Source organism: Phyllostomus hastatus, unplaced genomic scaffold, assembly GCF_019186645.2.
Source record: "Phyllostomus hastatus isolate PE091 unplaced genomic scaffold, TTU_PhHast_1.1 phas_scaffold_385, whole genome shotgun sequence".
In the NCBI taxonomy this organism is placed as follows: domain Eukaryota; kingdom Metazoa; phylum Chordata; class Mammalia; order Chiroptera; family Phyllostomidae; genus Phyllostomus; species Phyllostomus hastatus.
The window spans coordinates 13226793-13243927 of record NW_025334026.1 but is presented as its reverse complement, the minus strand read 5'-3'; the positions used below and the strand labels follow the sequence as shown (position 1 = coordinate 13243927).

Sequence of the window (17135 nt, the reverse complement as noted above, 5' to 3'; positions counted from 1 at the left end):
GCCCTCACCATACTTTGTGTCTGGAAAAGAGATGTGAAGTGAGCGCCATAGCTATTCCCAACTGTTTAAATGGTTGACATACAACAGGTGACTTTATTCTGTGGTTTTCAGCAAGTGGACATAATAGGAAGATAAAACTTGGCTTGATATGAATTACTAATTGTCCTACCATAAGTGGCATTAAGCTCTTCCAACATGGGACCACACACAGAAGAGTGCCACTTTTGATTGCTTTTTGAGGATGGCCTTGTGGGAAGCATCTGTTCCCAGGTCAAGCTTTTCTACTGTGTGAGTCATCTTGGTTGCCGGTACATTTCCTGTTAGGGTCTGTCTGAGCAGACCTAGGGCCCCTTGCAGGTGAAAAAGAGACTTGTGAAATTAGATGACCTTTCTGGGCCTTCCAAATCTAACGTTTTACCACCAGGCATTTGCAAACTTGCAGAAGGTGACAGCTTCCATCCTCAGAGCACTTCTAGTGGCGATGGAGTATGAAGCCCTGTATTCAGTATCAGAAAAACCATACAAAGACAGGAAGTGGCAGAGACGTGGTTCTGCTCAAGAGCAAAGATGTTGTCTACTGGTTCAGAACGTACCAAATGTAGGAATGGCTGCCAATGAAAACAGCATTCTGAATGAGGAAAGAGGAGGGTCCCACTGCACCACCACCGACAGCCTCCCTTCATTACTCACCGCTTCCCCAAGCACCTTTTGAGAGCTGATGGTTTCCGGTACTGTGGTAGGCGCTGAGCAGCACATGAAGAGAAATCCAGTCCTGCTCCCGCAGTGCTGGTCTGCAGGGGTGGCGCTCTGACGGGAGGATGGGGCAGTCAGTTGAATCACAGCATACAAGAGTGCCATGAGGGAAACATCCTGATCAGAGAAAAGCTTTGCTGAACTCATCCTGAAGCTTCGAAGGGCAGCACTGGGCACAGGGAGGGAGGAGTGGGGAGGGGTGTGAACAGAGAAGACAAGGAATTCAGCAGTGAGGTCAGTTGTGGACCAGGCATTGTCCTGGCATTTCAGTCGTCTTTGGAGGAGTGTGGGCTGTGTTGTGTAGCATCAGAGGAAGGGGAGATGTGATCGGAGCCAAGATGGTCTGATGGGCTCATGTAAGGAGGGGCTGATGGGCATGATGGAGGGCGCATTGGAGCTGCCGGCCTGGTAGGTAGATGATGCCTGACAGGCAATGAACCTGAAGGTAGACACACTGGCAGAAATGGAAAGGACACAGGAGCATGAGGCCTGCCATCTGGGATGGATGGAGGGTGCTTTCAGTCAAATAACTCAGGTGGCACATGAGAACTTAGCTGGTAGAGGCTGACCATAATGCCAGCGGGCACACAAGATGACCTGTGGGTGATGGTGGAAGGAACTAAAGCTATTTATTCTGGAGAGGAGAAGCTTTAAGTGGTGTGTGTTAGTCATGTGCTAGTGGAAAGAGGTGGCTCAGAGTGGAGAGCATGCAGAATAAGGAGTTACACAGAATAAAAACACCAGGGATGGTTACTGTGCAGCAGGAGTGACGGAAATCTTCCTGGAGGAGAAGGCACAGCTTGGGCGAGTTCACAAGGCTGATTGGTGGGCGGCTCACCCACATGTGGTCATCTTCCCTAGGCAGAGTTGTAACGATTTTCCTCTCAGTTTATCATATTTTATGTTCTAGATTATTTGATAGCATTTCTTATCATTTATTCGTTTCATTTTAATGTATTTTTATCCAAACATTTATTAAACCTATTTTATTATATGCCAGGCTTTTACATGTTTCATGTGGATTGTTTTTAATATAATCTCTCTGTGATCCAGATATTATCTCCATTTTATAGATGATGAATTAGACATGAAGAAGCTAAGTAGCTTGCCAATGTTACAAAGCTAGTGAGTGAGAGTCAGGGATTCCGACCCTGGCAGCCTGGCCGAGGGCCACCAAGTTGAACAAACAGTCAATATAAAGGGGTTCGTCAGAAGAAATCAGTGTTAACTTCTGCATCTCCTGGGGTCTCTTCCATGTAGCTAGTTCTCTCATTCCGTGTAGTCAGATACACTGTTCGTGTTGCCATCTCTTGATTTCTTTCAGTTTTGGATATGTATCTGTTGACTTCCTGCTCTAATATGATATAGTTCCATCTCTTTCCTCATTTCATAGTTCTATTACTACTTTTAGACCCTCTGTTAGATTATTATAATGAAAAATTACACTCATATTGGTGTTTCTGATTTCATAAGCTAAAGACAGTATTTTCGGGTACTCCACGGTGTACAGTATAATGAGAATATTGCTATCTGAAAGCCAACGCTGTGCTTTTTTTATTATGTTGTGCTTTTACTTTTTTCCTTCAATTTCTAATTGCATTTTTTTCTTGATCTTTTTGCCTTGATCCCTTTAAAAACTCTGTGGTACTATGTAGTCTGAATCTTTCTTCTTGGGGATCTCCCTCTTGGAAATCTTCATATTTGTGTAACAGTCTACACAGATTGTCCTCCAGGCCCGATGTACAGCTGCCATTCTGGGACTTCTTTTTTTTTTTCATTGCAACTATTATTTATTAAAAATATATGTCTCCTTGGAAGGAACACTGGTAAACCAACTTACTTTAAATCTTTGCTTTGCTTCCCTGGGAGGGGCAGAGGGCTGAGTGTCACTCCCACTTACATCACTCACCTCACATCAGAGATCAGCACGCCCTGCTCACCCCTCCTCAGCAGTCCTTCATCCCTCCCTGCCTTCCATCCAGCGCACTGCCCAGGGAGGCCGCTGCCCTTTCTTTACCCTCATTGTAGCCCTCGTGCTACAGCTGCCCTCACCATGCCCTCACCATGGTAGAACCACTACCAGACTTCCTCAGTTTGGCTGGCAGCGCTCCAGGCATCTTCACCATGGCGTCATTCGCAATGCTCAGACCACAGTGGCCCGGGAAGGAACAGACTGAACCCTCAGGGGCCAAGCACATCCGCACTTCTTTGCACCGTGTCACTCCTCCTGTGCGGAGGTAACAGAGGCATGGTGGCTTCAAAGGAGCCTGAGCCACACCCTTTACCTGCATTTGTGGTCAAAGCAAAACTCCCTTGACCCCAATCAGTGCCCTCTCTTTGTGGAAAAGGGCAACGAGCTTTCAAATCTCGCCAATGAGGGAGTCTTGGCTCCACAGCTCAGGCAAAGGGCATGGGAGTCTGCATCCTCTTTGAAGAAACTATAAGCTACCAGAGGTTGCTGAGGCAGCCGCCAGGGTAGGGCCTGTGGAAGCGGCTGTGCAGAAACCAAATCAGACACTTTGTTAGAGGGCTGATGGAGCCCAGTGCTGTTCCGCTGTCCTGGGACTTCTTTTATCTCCTGGGTTGAATCCACTGTTTTCTGGATCCCTTTTATTAGTTTATTTCCTTGTTCTGATATTTTTGAGTAATACCCAAAAATTGGATGTGTAAGAGAATTTCCAACTCCTTATATGTTCAATTCACATTTGATTAATAATATGTAGTTAGAGTTCTGGCTGGTGTAGCTCAGTGAATTGAGCATTGGTGTGTGAACTGAAGGTTGCTAGTTCGATTCCTGGTCAGGACACATGCCTGGGTTGCCAGCCAGGTCCCCAGTTGGAGGCCTCCAAGAGGTAACCAACTGATAAATCTCTCACATCAATGTTCCTCTCCCTTTCTTCTCCCTTCCCCTCTCTCTAATAATAAATAAATAAAATCTTTTTTAAAAGAATATGTCGTTTTATATATAGATGTGATATATGAATGTAAAGAACCTTCTCCCTGCTTGGAACCTATTCCCTCCCTTAAAAGTTGTGCCCTTGTTAGGATCTGTCCCCATCCCTAAGAAGATCTTCAGCCCACTCGGAACTCACCTCTCCTTTACAGCTCCCACCTCACAGCTCCCCTCAAAGTCTGTCTCCTGCTAAGATGTTTCACCTCCCTGCTCACACCTCCACTCCCCCACCAGAGCTCCTCTCTCCCATCAGTACTTCTGTCCCCTTTTAGAACTTATAATCACCAACTCCAGTTGCTAGTTAAAAGTGTGAGGACAAACTGTTTACTGGATGGTCACTTCTGAGAAACCTGTTTCTTTTTTTTCTTTCTGTCTTGAATCTTAATATTTATTTATTTATTTATTTATTTATTTTATTCACATGTTAGTGAGAGAGACAAGGAGAGAGAAAGAGAGGTAGAGAAACCAATGTGTGAGAGAAACATTGACTGGTTGCCTCTCACATGCCCCCTACTGGAGACCTGGCCCACAACCCAGGCATGTGCCCTGACTGGGTATCAAACCGGTAATGTTTCAGTTTGCAGGCTGGCGCTCAATCCACTGAGCCACAACAGCCAGGGCTATATCTTAATTCTTGATTCATCTAAAATTTCACAGTAACATGTTAAGGTACCCCCAGATACTCAAGTCCTTTAGATAGGCACCTCAATTCTAGAGGCTCAGGTTCTTAAGAGCTAAGTAATTCTTCTGTAATATTTCTTTAATGACACTCTTCCCTTCTTTTTTCTCTTTCCTTTTGTTATGGGACCTCCTGTTGGTTGGATGCCAGGCCTCCTACACGGATTTTGTATATTCTTTATGTCTCTTGAAAATGTTCTCTCCCCATCACCCTGATCCCTGGTAATGAACTTTATTTTTTAATTCTTCCATTGGCTTTTTTTCATTGCAGCAATCAAATATTTGAATCCATGAGTTCTTTTTAAATTTTCCTTTTTTGTAATATGCCACTCTTTCCCTCTTCTGTGTATAATAAAAATATCTCAAACTTATACAAATAGAGGATAGTATAATGATTCCCTCATGTACTCAATATTTAGCCTTAACAATTATCAGCGTAAAGCCAGTGCTTTCATCTGCGACCCCACCCATTTCCTCCCCCACCCCTAGCACTGCTGGATTAATTTGAAGCAAATCCCAGTAAGTATATCATTTCATCTACAAGTATTTCCCTGTGTACCTCTAAAAGAAAGGACCATTCTTGCACATTTTCATTCATTCCCTGAAATGTGTATTTTTGGGGGTTTATTTGCTTTGTTTGACCTTTCTCTTTCCCATGCCACAGACTTCCACAAATGGTTGGTGTTTCTCGGTTGCCTATTCACATTTAAGAATGAAAGGGCTGAGCAGATGGCAACCATCTAAAATACTTCGGGATCCTTAAATACCAGAAAGAAGGAACTTTGCACTGAGTACCGACTCTTACACCAGCTTTCCAAATTTTCCTCAGGTGGATTACTGTTCCCCAAAATAGTGGATACAAGTGCTATATCATTTCAATCTGTATTTCCCCAGTTTCTAGTGAAGATGAGCATCTCTTTGAATATTTGCTGGCCATCCACATTATGTATTGATATCCGCTGCTCACTCTTGTATTGGATCTTGTTGATTTATAAGAACCCTTTTCTATGCGAAGGTAAACTAAATGTCCGTTACTTAAGTTTAAAATTTTTCTTCCAGTTGTTTAGTTTTGAGTATTTCTATAGCTACACATGTCTCTGTTTTGTGTATGGTCTCTGGAATTCACATTATGATTAATTTTGATCTATGGGAGTAAACAGGTGGTTCCAAATGAGCGCACAGGAATGCTCAGGGTACACGGTTCCCAACAGTTCTCCTGGAGTCTGAGCAGCATTCCATGTCTGTAGCACATGCTTCATGATGTCCATAAACCTGTTTAATCTCCCCAATATTCCTTTGAAGAAGAAATAATTTCTATTTTACAGATCGGGGGACGGAATAAAAGCTCAGAGAATTAGACCCTTTTACTGTGGAGGTGTTTATGCCATTGTGTAAACAACTGACCATTTTCATTTGGTTTGAAATTTAAACTCCAGCTGATATCTGCAGCTTTAAATATGTTCATCTACTGTCTTCAGAGTGTTACCCCTTGGGTGGCCATGGGTTTTTATCCCTCTCTCGGATAGTTTAGAATTTACTCTCTCTTCTCTGCTTTCCAGCGTAAGAGAAGCTGAAGCCTTTGGGCTATATAACATTAAGAGGATTGAGCCATATTGCTTGGCCAACCTCAGGAAAGAGTATCTTAACAGACTTTTAAAAAATGTTTTCTGGGAAGTCAAAACAGCTCCCAGGAGGCTGAGGGGGAGTAAAGGCCAGGCTGTGGAGCGCACACTCCTATAGTTGAGATTCAGGGGTTTAGCCCTGGTTCAAAGAGTTGGCCCGAGGTGAACGCTGCAGCAGCAGCCCCGCAGAGGATGGTGCCAGTACCGAGCCTGGAGGTGTCCTCTGGGGTCAGGAGTTCCTGTGTTCCAAACAGCCTTCCTGTTTCAGCGCCCAGCTGGTCAGTTGCCAGGAAACTCGAGGGAAGCAGATCATCATCTCTCATTGTATGTGACTGGACCTAGATGTAGAATCTGTTTGATCCTATTCTTCCCAAAGAGATAAAGAAGAAACTCTTAGATTGGCTATTGACTCTATAAAGATATTTTATGCCTCCAGTTAGACTCATCTGAGTCCTACACAAATAACTTAATTGTATCTTTTCATTTTTATATTATTCTTCTGATTTTCTTTCCTTGCATCTTCACTTTTTTTTTTCAGCCTCAAAATGGTGGTGTATTTTCTCAAGGGTAAGTAGGCCAGGCAGACATTCTCTCGTTGTCAGATGAAGGCCATGTTGTTTTCCAGGCAAACTTTTGGAACAGTCTCTTGATCTGGATATTTGTGAAATGCCTTTTCTCCCAGCTCAGGAGGTGTCATTGAAGTCATCCCTTTGTTGTGTGACTATAAATAACTGTACTTTCGGTTGGCATTTTTTCATCATACCCCTTCCTAGGAAAGCATTTCCCCTGGTAGAGTTTCTTTGGCCCATTCTCCTCTCCCTGCATTCTCACTTGGCAGCCACAGTGAGCTTCAGACCTGCTTCCTACAAAGGTTTATGTTGGTGGATTCTGTGTTCTTTGTGGGTGAGCTGTCAGTGAGGGCCTACATAATTAAATTTCAGGACATAACTAGGTTCCTTTCTCTAAGTTTCAAAATCAGTGATTATTGAAGTGCTTTTTACCATTTATTAAAGGGTTGAAATATGGGAAATTTGTCTTCCCGGTCTTAGCTCTCTAGCTGTGACTTTAACCAAGTCATTTAACCCCTCTGGGCTTCCATTTCATCATCCCTAGGATAAAATGACCAGATCTTTCAGGTTGCTGTGCATTTTCCTAAGTTCCATAGATGTTTTCTTAGTCTGCTTTTAATTTCTTGGGTTGATAATTAGGCTCATAAACCCTGCCTCCAAGCATATGTAATCCCAGACAATGATTTAGGTAAATAGGGAACAGGCAAATGGTGAAGAAAGCAAGCCTGAGCAATGAGTAATTAACAGCAGGTGAGTGCCTTAGTGCCTTGAGGCACACGAGGGAAAAGATAAGGAGTCTTAGCCAGATCTTCCTGACTGCTCATTATGGTTCTGCCAGAGAGTTTGTAGACCTAGGATGAAGCTGAAATGAGCTGTGATGAGCCTAAAAGTTTCAAGAACCCAGAGGAAGGTTTTCAGATCTCTTAGGCAAAGGGAGCAAATAGGTGTGAGCAGAAATTATCTCTGGCACAGAGGGCAGGTGTGTGTTCACAGGGGTGACTGATCTTCCCTGTTACTGTGACAGCACCTACAGTGGTCTTTGTCCCGGTTTGAACAGAAAAGGCTGTGAGAGACAGATGCAGGCCTTTGTTTTGTAATTCTTTTTGATGTCCTGACATATGGGTGAGCTGAATCAATAGGTGTGAATGTAAGCAAACCCCTTTGTACCAGTCCTATTGCTGCAGTAATAAATAGCCCGAGAGGTTGCTTGCATTCTGTGGCTAGTGGCCCCTTCCTTCCTCCATTTTTAAAGCCAGCAGATAGCATCTTCAGATTCCCCTCTGCTCTCCTGCCTCCAGTATTTCTCAATTCCTCCCTTCCGTGTGCTCCTGACATCATTTTTCCCTTTCTCTGACCCTCCTGCCTTCCTCTTATAAAGACCCTTCTGAGTGCATTGGGCCCACCTAAATAATGCAGGATAACCTACCATCTCAAGATCCTTAGTTTAATCACAAAGTCTCTCTTGCCCTGTGTGGTAACATAGTCACAGGTTCCAGGAATTACAACATGACCAACCCTGGGTGGGTCCATCATTCTATCATAAACATCTCTTTAATTAGAGAGTACTCAGAACCATACATTTTAAATGTTCTCCACTTACCCTTTCTGTTCCAAATAAGATAATCATAACAACCCTCTATGGAATATTTTCTCTCTCATAAAATGCCTTCTGGTGACTGGAAAAATAATTGGGTAAAAAGGGAAAGGACTGGAACCAGGAGACCATCACATCCAATAGATGAGAGCTGAACACAGGTGTGGGGCAAGGGGAAAGGAGGGGAAAACTCAGGGACTGTTTGAGATGGCAGGACCGTGCAATTTGGGATTGGGATGGGGAAAAGAATCGAGAATAATCCCCAGATTTCTAGATTTGATAGCTGCGTCCATGGAGGTATTTCCAACTGACAGAGGTTTGGGGCAGGTATTTTAAGTTTTGGGCTTGAGAATTTCAGATGCCTACAGGACATCTAAGTGGAAGTGACTAGCGGACAGTTAGATATGAGTCTGAGGGTCGGAGAACAGGCCCGTTTGGAGATCATGTAGCAGCCATGAGTATATGGAGGGCAGTGGCATCCAGGGATGTGAGTGAAGTCACCCAGGAGGAGGCGCAGAAAGAGGAAGACAGTAGGCGGGGGCGGGGAGGCGCGGGGACCATGGGAACGCCAACATGGAACTGTAGAAAGAGGTCAAGAACCAGGAGAATGAGCCGCTATGAAAACCAGAAAGGTGGAATAGGGGGTTTAACTGGGAGTTCATGGTGGGTATCAGGTATCCTGGAACCCCTGAAGAGGTGTGTGTATATACAGATTTCATGGCTGCCATCAGCTTCCCGAGTGGGGTCTCTGACACGAGAAGAAGTAAAGAACCTCTACAGGGTCAAATTTCAAAGATAACCAGCAGTGTTGAATCTAGCTGTACCAGGGATTTGAAAGATGAGGTCTGAATAATACTCATTGAACTTGCTAACATGCATCTCATGGTGACCTGTTGACAACAGTAGAACAGTGGGAACAGAGACAAGACTGCCCTGGGTGAGCAGTGAGCAGGAAGTCAGAAACAGGGAGCGTAAGGCAGTGCTGCTGGAGTCTCAGCCTCATCAGAACCCCCGGGAGGGCTTGTTAGAACACAGCTTCCACCGTCTCTCCCCAGAAATTCCGATTCAGCGGCGGCCTAAGAATTTATGTTTCTAATCAACTCTCGAGTGATACAGACATAGCTAATGTGTGGACCAAAATAATGCAGGCTACTTTATCAAGGTGTTTTTATCAGAAGAAAAGGCATGGTTGGATGTAACTAGAAACATATTAAATAATGTAAACCTCGCTTTGAAATAGGGTGGCAGGTGGGGGGCACTTTTAACCCCTCTTCGACTATATGCATTTCCTGCTGCCTTGGCTGTGGCACTGTGGCAACTACATAAGTTGACAGTTGTCATCAGCGGAAGTGCAGAAAGGCTGTGCTGTGGGTCCTGCCTACCCGCTAGTAGGGGTGGTGGCCCGCCGTGCTCTGTTTACTTTCAGCCTAGAAAGAGGTAGTTTCAGGGACCACTCAGAGAGCTTGATGTATGTCCCCAGCACGTAGGGAACACTACCATGTAATGCCTGACACATGCCAACAGTGAGAGGAGGTAGAGAGGCGAAGCACAGGGAGGTTAAGTCAGTGTGGAGCAGGCCACCAGAGAACCAGGGCCTAGCTGGAAAGAGGCAGGTGAAGGGAGAGACTCGCGAGTGAGAGTCAGCTTCGAACAGCAGCCTGGCAGGAGTGGGAGGAACAGGATGGAGGACCAGATCAGACAGAGGACCCAGCTGACTGGTGGGTGGCCAGAACGTCACATCATAGAGTGCAAATGGGCTAGGGCTCCTAGAATTCTTCTCCCTCAGTTGGAATTATGAGAGATACTCAGACTAGGTTCTTCTGTTTGAATAATGCATTTTGAGAAAGGGAACCAGTTAAATGCTTTGGGAAGGGTCTATGAATCTCTGCTTTCATGTACAATATTTGTGAGTTACTCCAAAGGGCTGTATGACCGTAAAAGGTTAAAACCCACTATTCCTGGAACAGATCTGAGAATTCGCTCGGGTTCACTGTGGCAGGACTGGAGGAAGGGGCTGTAGGATGGGGCTGCGAGGCCAGGCAGGGCTGGTACACGATGCCGTGGGAACTCTGCTTACCCTGCCCTGATTCTCAGTTCTTTGTCCTCGGATTTCCAACATAAACATCCTGAGCTCTGCTGCCTCCGGCTCATGGTTCCAGGATTACATCACTTCTCTGTCTTCTCTGTTACATTTTCACACTCTTCTTTGATTACTGCTCATTATTGCAGACATTGATCATATCATTGCTTGAGTTTCAATTTCACATTGACTGTGCCTTTTCCCCAGGCCAGGGTTTGCTCTCATTGGAAGCAGCTTGTTTAGTATTAATATATTCAGCTGGCATCTGCCCTGTCGGACCTTTGTCTGTGTTCCCTGCCTAAGTCTGACTGCTTTTGTCTTTGTAGGTCTCGGGCTTATCTTTCCATGAGCTGTGAAAGCATGACAGCTTTCTTTCCCCTGTCTTTGCACTTCAGTGTGCTAAGACTGTTGGATTTTCAAAATGAAGTGCAAACCTTTTCTATTTTGATACATTTTCACCTACGCTAATGTATTATTTTTTATTAGTTTCAGTTTGAAAGTTCAACTAACTGAACCTTATAAAATTCCAGTGTCTGATCTTGGAGGTTATCTCTGCCCATCTGCCTTCCTGGGAAGGCAGCTGAGTGAATGTTAACAGGGTTTATTTCTAAAGTCATTTTGTGGGACACAGACTAGATTGAAACAGTTTTTCTTTTCTCACTTGGCTATTACTAAACTTTTAATGCGAGCCTTTCTAAACCAGCCCCACGGCAGGACAGCGTGACGGTCCGCCCTTGTACTCATTACCCATCTTTGACCGTCGTCGTCAGCGCTCTGCTGCCCTGCGTCCTCTCCCTCTCCCTGCAACTCTGCGTCAGTCTTTCAGTTTAAACTATGAAATTGCTATGTGCAAGATTTTTTAAAAAGTAAAATGCTACACACTTATGCTTCAACCAAGCAAGGTAAAAGTGAACGCTCCCAGTCCCCAAGCCCACTTCCTGAGGTGACAGCCACTGTTAACATTTCATGTGTGTCCTTCCTAAAAGGTTTTTTTGATGAATATTTGAGAATGTGAGTGTATATGTCATGTTACCCATAAATGAAATTATGTATTTTGTACTATGTTTTAATATATCTGGGGTATTTTCTAAGTCAGTACACAAAGAACTACCTCATTTTTAAAAAATGATTGAGTAGCAGTCCATCCTAGGAGGGCATCATAATATGCATCCTTAACAGTGATGTAGAGATAGGAGGTGATATAGTTGTTACTGCCACACCTGAATTTTCTGTGATTTTACTTAAATGTCATGTCACTGAGTGGTGATATGTATATAACTGAAGTAGGTGTTGCCAAATTGATCTCTGAAGTGGCTGTACCGATTTACATCTCCTTTGCTAGTGTCAGAGATCTCATTCTCTGCTTTGCCATCATTGTACTGTTAGACGTTTCAGTCTTTGCCTGTTCAGTGTATCTGAAACAGAATCTCATTACTAGAATTACCGTGTCCCTGATCGGTCATCTTTCACACCCTTACAGAGTCAGGTGTTCTTTCTGTGAATCGCTGGTTGTTTCTCTATGACAGAGCACCTTTCTGAATGTTTTAGTTTCTGATAGTTGTGTCAGTGAGGTTACATTAGTAAAGTACATTGGTTATGTCAGTTGCTTCCCTGGACAGACACAGTGGTTATCATGTACAAGTAATGGGAAATTTACCTCCTCCTCCCATCATTTAATCTCTCGCAATTTACTCAGAGCCCGTGTGATCACATGTCAAATAGTGGTGATGACTGAGCACCTGTGCCTTTGATGGCGGTACAGGAACTGCCACTGTCACACTGTTAAGTGTGATGCTGACTTTTGATGGAGATAAATTCATTTTTATCATGTTAAGGAAATTTTCTTACTAAAGACTTTCATGAAGAATGATTGTTATTAGATGCCTTCCTGTCAGAAAGATAAGCTTTTATTTTTAACCCTTGACCCAGCATTCCAGTTGACAATACTGACTCTTTGATGAGGCAGGAATAGAAAGAGTATGCATCTTTAATTGGGTGCTTCGGGAGAGCGGCAGAGTTCCTCTTACACAAAAGCACAGTTCCTTCCCTAAGGAAATGTGTTGATGGCACATTTTGTAATGAAAGACCTTTAAACCGAGTAGGAAAATTTGAGGCAAAAGGGAACCAAATTTGTTCTTCATCATAGGTTAGCAGTGATTTTTTGTTTTCCTCAGGTTGCTTGATGCTTGAGGGGGAAGAGTTTGGGGGGACTTTTGGACTTGGGAAGAGAGCAAAGAAGGGGAGCCCAAGAGCTTGGTGGAGAGGGGCCAAGGGGGCCAGAGCACAGCCATCCCGCTGGGGGGAAGGGCCACCCAGCGATTTGCATTTCTCCTCCCTAGCTGACCACAGTGCCTTGTTTCCTTCTGGTACTTTTATAGTTTTATGTTTTTATGTTTAGATTTTTAAGCTCTCAGCAGTTTATTTACATCCTTAATTTGAAATAGGGATCTAACTTTTATTCAAATGTCTAAACATTTATGTTGAAATCTTCTGTTTACTGACTTAACACATATTATACCCTGAACAAAGGTTAAAAAAAATTTTTTTAAAAGATTTTATTTATTTTTAGAGAGAAGGGAAGGGAGGGAGAAAGAGGGAGAGAAACATTGGCCCACAAGCCAGGCATGTGCCCTGACTGGGAGTTGAACCCTCGACCTTTTGGTTTGCAGGTTGGGGCTCAATCCACTGAGCCACACCAGCCAGGGCTAAAAAATTTTTTTAACATATTTTATTGATTATGCTATTAATCAATATGTGGGTGGGCTTGTGCATGCTGTGGGACCCTCCAAGGACCTCTCCTGTGAGGCTGGGTGTCTCCGTGCGCCTCAACTCCCACAGGTTTCCTCAATCAGTGCCCTGAGGCTCTATTTCCCAGCGCTGTGATCCTGGGTTGCACGCAGTGCTTTGCTTCACACTCGCCTCCTCACTGGGTCTGGCCACCCCTCAGCCGGGGTCTGCCAGCTGCCTCTTGTGCACTCAGGATCCACCTGCTGTGGTCTTGCGTGCCCCGGATGCCTTATGCACCCGGTCCCAACACACTCTGCTCTCCTCGCCAAGACCCATGCCGGCTGCCCAACTCCACCCCTCCTACCGGTCTGGATAAGCAGATCTATTTCAACTTCCTGGTTGTCCGACTTCCATTCAGACCAATTTTCTGTCAGTTCTGGTTGTTATTCTGTTTCTAAATTGTTGCTGTCCCTATCTTGGTTGTGCGAGGAGGCACAGTGCGTCCACCTATGCCTCCATCTTGGCCAGAAGTCAAAGGTTAAAAATTTATATAGGGTAAATCAATTCATTCTTCACTTCAATGATAGAATGAGTATTGCATGTTTGTGTACAAAAAGTTGTCATGAGTAGAAGAATATTGAATCCCATCAGTAGTAGCATGGTTATTCCACACCTTCCACAACAGGACTCTGTGGCTTGAGCTCTGACTCGGTTCACAGTAGGTTCTGCACCTGGACATTGCAAGTCCTGTTGGAACTCATGTTGGACAGCGGTTGCAAGGGAGCAGAGGGAACATCAGATTGGTTTTGGCCCCAAGGCTGGACATTTCTCAGTATGACTGCATCAGAGGTCAGCGTGAAGTGATTGCCAGCACATTGTTTCTCCATGGGTTTGCTTGGGTTTGGCCAGGAAGGTGTCTCTGACATTTCTACCCTCACACATTCTGTGTGGTTGTGCCCGCATCCCCTTCTCTTTCAGATGCCCAACAGAACACAGGAAACACTTCCCACTTCAGTGTCTGGGTGGCCCTCATTCTAGTCAGGCACATGAACAGACTGTCTACTGGAGCCTACGCATGGCCTCTCTAGTGTGGAGGTCTTAGAATAGTTGAACTTACGTGGCAACTTGGGTTTGTAAACAAATGGAAGTGAGGTGCCAGCTTCCAAAAGCCTGGACTGGGAAGCTGGCACAGCATCATGACTTAGAGTTTTGGGCAGAGCAGTCCATGAACCTGCCCGGGTTAAAGGGGCTGCTTTCACTGCCACTGTTTTTATGCCCCTGTAGCCTCTTGTTCACAAAGCAGCCAGAAAAAAATCTTGTTTTAAAAAGTCATTTCTTGCCCTGGCTGGTGTGGCTCAGTGGATTAAGTGTCGGCCTGTGAACCACAGGGTCACTGGTTCGATTCCCAGTCAGGGCACATGCCTGGATTGCAGGCCAGGTCCCCAGTAGGGGATGTGTGAGAGGCAACCACACATTGATGTTTCTCTCCCTCTCTTTTTTCCCTCCCTTCCCCTCTCTCTAAAAATAAATAAAATCTTTTTTTAAGTCATTTCTCTGTTGAGAATCTCCAGTGGCTTCCATTGCACTCTTGAGTATAACCTAAGCTCTTTCTTGATGCCTCGGTGGCCCTGTGTGATTTGACCCCTTGCTGTTGCTCCAGTGTCATTTCATACCTTTCTTCCTGGTCCCCTCAGCCACGCTGGTTTCCATGCAGTCTCTCACACACTCTGGCCATGTTCCTGACTTAGCCCTTGCCTCAATATTTCTGTAGCCTGGTAAGCCCTTCTGATCTTTCGCAGAGCTCAGTCTACTGAGGTGTCTTCTCCTCAGAGAGGTTCTTCCCAGCTACTTTACTTGAAACAAATCTATGTCATTCCGTGTCCCCATAGCTGATTTGTTTTTCTTCGTAACATGTTTTTTTTTTGTATATTCATCTCTTTTTCCCACTAAAAAGAGTTCCATATGGGTAGTGACTTTAAGATTTGTAAGATGAATTTCACTAGTGCCGGATTTTTTTATAATTTGTTATAAAGGCCAGCCCACAAAGGCTTCCTCAGCAGAGTACCATTGTATTTAGAGGCACACGAGAAAGCATTCTTCACACTAGATTTAAATGGGAAGCGCGATGGATGACTTGAGGAGGAAGCATTGCCCGCCCTGCACGGTGCCTGTGCCCACCTGCTACTGCCGCTGCCCAGTGGGTGGGGAGCAGGGAATGTCACAGGGCAAGTTCCTCCCTTACCCCAGGAGCTGTTCTGCAGGAAGGGGATGAAGGAAGTATTCCTGCTTAGACCCCAAGCCCCTGGGATGGCCCAGACCACTGCCCACACCAGTCCACCAGTGCTGGGGAGGCCCAGCCAGCCAGCACCCTTTGCGTGTCGGCATTTTACCTGGTGCTCTGCCCAGCACCGGGCGCCAGAGGAACTGGGCAAGAGGAGTGGTAAGCAGGCAGTAGCTGCAGAACTACCAAGAGGTCCTTACAAAGCTTCCATGATGTACCCTCCTCAAATAACAGTCACACTGGTCTTGTAACAGCACCGTGAAGGACATGCACACATTTTCTAGATGAGGAAACAGGACGTGCAACTCACCGAGAATCACAAAACAGGACGTAGCGGGGCCTAGAAGACTTTAGATAAACTACCACACTCTCTGCCGTCAGCATGGGCGTGTTGTCTGTCTGTGTGGTAAGATGCCAGTTGTGCATGGAGCCGCCCGTGACAGGTTTGTCCAGTCTTCCCACCTGGTTACATCCTGAGTGGCTTGTGCTGCCCCAGTATTTGTCACAGCTGTTTGTAGTAGCCCACTGAAAAGCAGCTGCTTACATGTTTGGCTCTTTGGGGGTGTTTTTCATATTTAAATGGTTAAGGAAGTCAAGTCTTCCTGTGGAACAGTTGAGAAAGACTAATAAATAAAGCTCTGTCTGCATTCAGAAGTTAGTCACTGCTCTGGTTGGTGTGGCTCAGTGGGTTGAGTGCTGGCCTGTGAAGCAAAGGATCGCTGGTTCGATTCCCAGTCAGGGCACATACCTGTGTTGTGGGCCAGGTCCCCAGTAGGAGGCATGCAAGAGGCAACCACACATTGATGTTTCTCTCTTTCTCCCTCTAAAAATAAATGAATAAAATATTTTTAAAAATTAGTCACTTATTTCAGGGTCTCATCTGAAAAATGAAGTCAAAGTGCATAATTGTAGGGTCTTTTCTGTTCTTTCTGCAACTGTTCTTGCAGTTGAAACTGTTTTTTGATTTGAAGTTTCAAAGCCACCATATTAATTGGTGATGATTTCCCAGAACCCATCCAGTAGGGGCTGTACAGTGATGGCATCTGTCCCCAGTTCCCTTCTAGTGTTGTCACTGCAGAACTCAGACTGCCTTTGGCCCCCTGTAATGCTTGCCTGTGTCCTCGGGCTGCACCTTCAGATTGCAATTGCTCTGCTCTGGGAGGACTGAGTCCCATTGTGTTTCTAACTACTGTGTGTGTTTCCTAGATTCTTCAACTAACTGCAAGCAAGAGAAGTGAGGCTGCTGGAGTTCTCCCTTGGTACTGGTGGGAGTTGGGGGGAGAAAGAGCTCCCTGGGCGCCCTGTGTCACAGTGGCCTGCTTGGAAGAGAGGCTGGGATTCCACAGCTCTGGGCATTGCCTCATCTCTGACGCTGCTGAACTGTGTTTTCACAGGTGCTGTTTTCTGTTTCACATTTTCATACACGTAGTAGGGGGAAGTGTCTCTACTGACAAGTAGAAAAATGCTATTCCTTTTAAGGCAGTTTTTCTTTTTTTTTTCTTTAATGGAATTAGTCCTTGGCTTTTCTCCCAGTCCCAACCCTCCTTCCAACTGCTTAATGGCCCTGGGTAAATACAAATAGAGATCGCTGTGTGCATTTTATAGGGCTCTCTGTTTTGAAGAGGGAGAATTATGTTACAAATGTTTTTGTTGTAAATAAATAAAATACTTCCTTGTCCTTGCAAGATCCAGTATACATTTAATTGTGTGAATTCAACTAAACTTGTAAAGTCAGTAGGTGGGGTGAGGGACAGCTATTCATTAGACCAGTCGGGTCAGCAAGAGGGGTTATTGCGTGGCTTTTTAGAGCCAGAGTATTTCTTTTCTATTTACCTAATAATAAAATACTTGTGCATTTGAATTTAGGTTCCCTTGAAA

The 17135-nt window shown here is 44.9% G+C and overlaps 1 protein-coding gene across 4 annotated transcripts in view; it reads left to right on the top strand.

Moving 5' to 3' along the window:
* FKBP6 (FKBP prolyl isomerase family member 6 (inactive)) overlaps positions 1-16927 on the top strand; it is a 33236-nt gene extending 16309 nt beyond the window's left edge. For all 4 annotated transcript variants that reach the window (XM_045819585.1, XM_045819586.1, XM_045819587.1 and 1 more), the window contains one exon: positions 16464-16927. In XM_045819585.1, the coding sequence (XP_045675541.1) occupies positions 16464-16476 (13 nt within the window). In that variant the 3' untranslated portion in view covers positions 16477-16927. The remainder of the gene's footprint in view (positions 1-16463) is intronic.
* The last annotated feature ends 208 nt before the right edge of the window (positions 16928-17135 follow it).